Below are 5858 nucleotides of genomic sequence, written 5' to 3'. Positions count from 1 at the left end.
AAGGCTTCACTCACCTTGACCTACTTGACTCTTCTTCAATTAACATCTTATTGTCAAACATCTAAACTCAAACCAAGACTCAGCTTGGTCAACCAGGTCAACCTTGACCTGAGGGATGTTGCACCAACACTATAATCAACAACACACCATATAAATAATATCATTTCCCAACTTATCGGGCCTATTGATTTAACGAACTAAATCTCACCCATTGATAAATTAAAGAAATAAATACTAAGTATACATGCTTATTTTTATATCGAGATTAAGAGTACGCTCATCCATAATAACAAAGGGTTTGTTATTTTATGTAGTCAGTATAAAAAGAATCAACCTCAAATGGTCATACTCAATACACACATAGTGTACTAGTGTAATTTTATAGTTAAGATAAACTAATACCAAATTATACTACAATCACTCCAATGGTTTTTCCCATTCCATCTTGGTTGTGAGTTACTATTTATAATTTATAATGAACTGATAACATGATCTTCTGTGTGGCACCACACACCATGTTATCTACAATACAAATTAAATGGACAACTGCATTTAATATAAATGCAGACATTTGACCAATGTGATTCTTATTTTTATACAAAAGCTAGGCTTTTAGTATACATTCCAACACAAGTATCCATATCAAGAATAATCATTCATTAAGCTTATAAAGTATGATTGACCATTCCAAGAAGCCTTAGGGAATGGTCCACATATATCCATATGTACAAGCTCTAAGACTCCATTACTCCGCCTTGAACCCTTATTACTTTTGTTAGTTGTTTTCTCCTTGATACACTCAATGTAGATTCCAAAATCTAAAATATCAAGAGAATTGAGAATTCCTAGTGACATTAACCTTTCTAGGCATTGTTTTGAGATATGTCCTAAACGCCTATGCCACAACATGGATGAATTCGAATTTGTCATACCATGCTTCACACCTATATTATGTATCACAAAATTATCTGTATGAGTTTCAGTGCCCAATCTATATAGCTTGTCAATCAAGGAATCAGTACCGCATAAGATAGAATTTCAAAAAATACTAATTTTTCCATTTTCAAATGAACAAGTGTCGGATTTGTCCAAATATGAAATATAAATTAAGTTCTATTTAAAAGATGACACTACAAAAGTATTTTCTAAACTCAAAAGTACATTGTTCCCCAAACAAACTCTAAAGCCATCTATTGTCTCTACTTTTGCCTTCTTGCTCGTTCCAGTATAGATGAATCTTTCGGCATCAATTGGCATTCGGCTCATGAGGCAACCCTGCATAGTTACACTTATGTGAGTAGTTGCACCAGTATCTATCCACCAAGTATTATTAGATATAGTAAATAGGTTAACTTTTGAACTAATAAAGTTGAGAAGTATACCTTTCTTAGCACGCCAGTTGGCATATTTAGGGCAATCCTTCTTCAGATGACCTTTCTTTTTACAAAAGAAACAAGTTGAGTTTGAATCTTGTTGCTTTTGCACTTTATGCCCTGAAGCCCCAGCCACTGCAAGTTGTTTACCCTTACTTTTACCATTACCCTCTTCTTTTTCTTGTTTGAATATTGAGATGAGGATGTATACTGAGCACTTTGAGATGTGTCACCTCTTAATCTCTCTTCTTCCTGTACACACTGAGCTATAAGCTCATTTAGTGTCCATTTCTTCTTTTGAGTATTATAACTAATCTTAAAAGGAGTGAACTGTGTCGGCAGAGAGATCAAGATGAGGTTCACAAGGACACTTTCAGACATATCTAACTTTAGTGCCTTGAGCCTTGTAACCAGGTTAGACATCTCCATGATGTACCCCCTAATGTTATCCTTCCCTGTGTACCGCATGGGCACTAACTTCGTGAGAAGTGTAGTAGTCTCGACCTTTTCATTTGAGGTGAATTGGTTCACTAATTCCTTAAAGAAGGTTTTAGCATCCTTCTTCTTAGTTATCGAACCCCTTAATGATTCTGGTATTGACATTGTCATGATCATCAGACTTATGCGATTAGATCGCTCCCACTTGTCAAAGTTCACCTTCTGATATGCAGTTGAATCATCAGTTAAAGGTGCAGGGTGATCATGCCTAAAGGCATAGTCCAGATCCATGCAGCCCAATAAAACCGTAATATGCTCTTTCCATTATCCAAAGTTTGTGCCAGTAAGCACGGGGATGTTGTTCAAATTAGCAGACATTGAGAGTACTACAAAATAAAAGCCAAGAATATAGCTCAATTTAACAAATAAGGCATGTATCTTGTGCAATAACAGAATGCAACCCATAAAACATGCAACTATATGGGCATACATAGAGATACCTAGTGCAATATTATATTAAGTCTTTGGACTAAATTGTAACTTGCTATTGGTGCTCTCCAAGTAACTCATGATCACCTTCATCTGCCATATAACTTGCCTTCCTTTGGGCCGACGCATTATGTGCATGACACTTTATTCATGAGCTTCTTTAATTAGCTTATGTTTTCTAGCATCATTCACAATGCCTCTAACAGGCCACATAGTACCCCTTCCTTTGGGCTAACACACTATGTGCATGATCAAGAAGTTTAACTTAATTAGTGAGCTTCCTTAAACATATATCCGACATAAAAAATGATTTTCCTTTGAGTCAATCATCCTTAGCATGGATATACATCCCTCTACACTAATACTCCTAGCCTCCCTAATAGTTCTCGCTTTGGCGATAGTATATGTTCGATTAGGTAGCAAGAGTCAAGATGAATCCAAGAATAAATTGTTGGAAACTGAGTTAAATTCAGTTATCAATCGATTGATATCGGATATTAATCGATTGACACCCTTTTAATCGATCAAGAATGGATGTGAATCGATTCACACGCGTGCCAATCGATTGATCGATCGATTGAACACACATGAATCAATCCACTTATCAATCCAGAAAGCTTCTATTCGTTGGTTCATCCACCCCAATCGATCAGCCGATCGATCGGGAATCCTTCTGTAGACAACCCAGTGAAATATAATCGATTGGCTGATCAATTGGTGAATCCCAATCGATTAGCTGATCGATCCAGCAGCTTTCTGTTGGATTCTTACGAACTTTAATCGATTGACCAATTAATTGGTAACCCCAATCGATTGGTTGATCGATTTAGGAGCTTTCTATTTGATTTTTTGCAAACTTCAATCGATTGACTGATCGATTGGTAACCCTAATCGATTAGTCGATCGATCCAGAAGCTTTCCTTTGAATTCTTGTCGCAATCAACAGTCTGAATCTATTGATTCCTCATGTCAATCGATTGGTAAACACCAATTGATTAGCTGATCAATTCCAGCCTCTTCTGTTCGTGAACTTGAGCATCCCAATCGATCAAACCTTACACCAATCGATTGGTAAACATTAATTGATCAACGGATCGATTCAAGATGATTCTGTTCATGAATCCATGACTCTCAATCAATTGGGAACCTTCCCAATCGATTGATATCAGAAAACACCCATTTCTAAAACATAATTTTTTGCCCTAAACTCGCGTCGCCAATCTCGTTCTTCGCAGATAATGCGAAAAACTCGATTCAAAGGTTAAATCCTAATCTATCCATACTACATTCAATGAATATACATCAATTTCGCTCATCCATATAGAATTGAATGTAAAATTGATGTATTTATGCCAAAACGTTGAAAAATTACCCTTGCATCTTAAAAACTGATAATAAGTCAAACCTAAGCTCTGATACCAATTGTTAGAATTGCAATACATTATATATGAACTAAAGGATGTATTTATAATAGGATTTAGCTTCTATCAATCTATAAAGCTCAATACAAATCGAAACAATAGCACATGAATGACTGACCTGAATCCATCGCAAAGGCTAATGCTTCTTACTTGTCGTCGGAGTTCCTGCTATTGTGGAAAAGTCTTCTACAGGAGTGGTTTTTGGCGACAATCCTTAGCTTTCTCTTGATGAGGAAGAGAAGAGGTTGAAGAGACTTTAGAACCTTGCCCTAATTCATGAGTCTCATCCTTTATATACCAATCTCATCCTATAAGAACTATCCTCAAAGCTCATCCATCATTAACAGCCCATCAATGTTAATAAACCATGTTTTGGATCTACACATTGAATCCACATCCATTTAATCCAAACCCTCCTTATATGCAATGAAACATTAGATCACTTAATCGAGTTTAGTCATTTTAATGGTAATTAGTTGTGTGTGTGTGTTAATCAAGTATAAACCCAACCTTATAGAGATTAAGTCCACCTTTGTGGACTCAATTGGATCTAGTCCATGTGGACTTAATCCTACATTAGATGCCTATTACATACGTGCTTGCAAGTATGAAAAGATGAAGCAACAGACCAAGTTAACGTAGCATGCAGCTCATTTGCTAGAAGCTTTGACATGGTACAAGAACGACGAAGAAAGGAGTCCAAGAAGTGTCATATCAGGTTAAGATGAAACCTGCAGAAGGGGAAGGAGCTAGGGTAGGAATGAACTTGAGGAAAGCACATTTTGAACTTCAATACGGATATTTATCAAAATTAATTAAGTGGATTATTAATAACCAAAGGTCCAACTAGGCATGGCATGACAACCCTAGATGCAAAATATTGTTGACGAAATCCAATCTTAATAAATTACCAAGAGAACCTCACATTAAAATAAATAAATAAACATACATGCATGCATGTATAGCGTCCATCATTATGTATCTCTGTTACCTTTGGTTTGGGTTGACAAGATCCCGTTTTAACAAAAGTAGCTTGTGGTTTGAGGTTGAACACATAAGCACAAATTTAATACACAAGTAACATCCATTAATATAGAAAGTTACCGACTACCAAAGTCAACTGAAAAAAACTGACACGATCTACTTAGGTAAAATTTTCAAATCTTACATCTAGATTTCAAGGAGAGGACCTCACATTTTTTTCTTCATAAAAAGCACTCGCCAAATTGTGAACTTTTTATTCCCTCTAAACCCAATTAGCACCGCTCACTGTTCAATCGAACAAATTCATCCAAGAGAATCAGGTTCAACTCCCGGTAACACCATGCCTTCACGGATTGACACAGATGGTTGTGTTGCGACAGATAAGACTTGGTCAATTTCTAGTAGGTGTAGAAGCATCGTGGATTACCTTGTCCTTACATGCTCTCCTATTAGTGGGTGAAATCCTAGTGATGTATCTAGTTAGAGGGCCAATGATACTGGACCACCTAGGATGAGCGTTATTATATTTTGCCATAGACAAAAATTCAACCAGTCCTCTTACCTCAAAACTCACTTAGAATACTTCACAATTAATTCCTCCTGTTTCTTGTTACCCTTCTCTATCATTTTAATCACCGCCCGATAAATTCTCTCAAGCAGTCGAGAGTTTATCAAAGGTCAGTGCGAATGCTATATTTTTTTTTGTTAACCCAAATCTCTAGTTTTTTATGTCTGACAAATTTTGAAGGTGGACGGTAGGGCCCAACAGACCAACCACAACTAAATTCCGAAAGTGCAGATAGATTATGGTGTAGCGGCTTAGCGTCGCGAGTAACTCAAGCACCAAAAGCATTTGATTGGTCATCCGAGAGAACTAAACGACCCTTGTTACATGGGTATACCGCCCAACATCTGTGAATGCTTGATTTATGAAGCTAGATCTTCGGCATCTCTCTCTCTATTTTTTTTCTTTTAATTTTGGATTCCTCTCCCAAGGACAATGGAAGACTGATCTATCTAAGCAGCTCCACCTCATGCCCTTAAACCCGAACAGAGATATAGAGATGGATCACAACTTCTACAAGTCATTTGATCTAAAGCCATTTTGAAGAGCACATTGACCAAGCTCCTCTTGTTGATGAAGACTCTAGCT

The 5858-nt window shown here is 36.8% G+C and overlaps 1 protein-coding gene across 1 annotated transcript; it reads right to left on the bottom strand.

Moving 5' to 3' along the window:
- Positions 1 to 1424: 1424 nt before the first annotated feature.
- LOC121978155 lies at positions 1425 to 2102 on the bottom strand. Its single transcript, XM_042530532.1, has one exon. The coding sequence runs from the start codon at positions 2100 to 2102 to the stop codon at positions 1425 to 1427; it is 678 nt and encodes a 225-aa protein (XP_042386466.1).
- Positions 2103 to 5858: the final 3756 nt, after the last annotated feature.

The sequence above is a fragment of the Zingiber officinale genome, chromosome 4B, assembly GCF_018446385.1.
Source record: "Zingiber officinale cultivar Zhangliang chromosome 4B, Zo_v1.1, whole genome shotgun sequence".
NCBI classification, from domain to species: domain Eukaryota; kingdom Viridiplantae; phylum Streptophyta; class Magnoliopsida; order Zingiberales; family Zingiberaceae; genus Zingiber; species Zingiber officinale.
The sequence above is the reverse complement of the archived record's forward strand: the minus strand, read 5'-3'. Positions and strand labels throughout refer to the sequence as shown.

Excerpts from the sequence above, each read along its gene's own strand:
- LOC121978155 (XM_042530532.1), bottom strand. The coding sequence starts at position 2,102 with ATGGATCTGGACTATGCCTTTAGGCATGATCACCCTGCACCTTTAACT.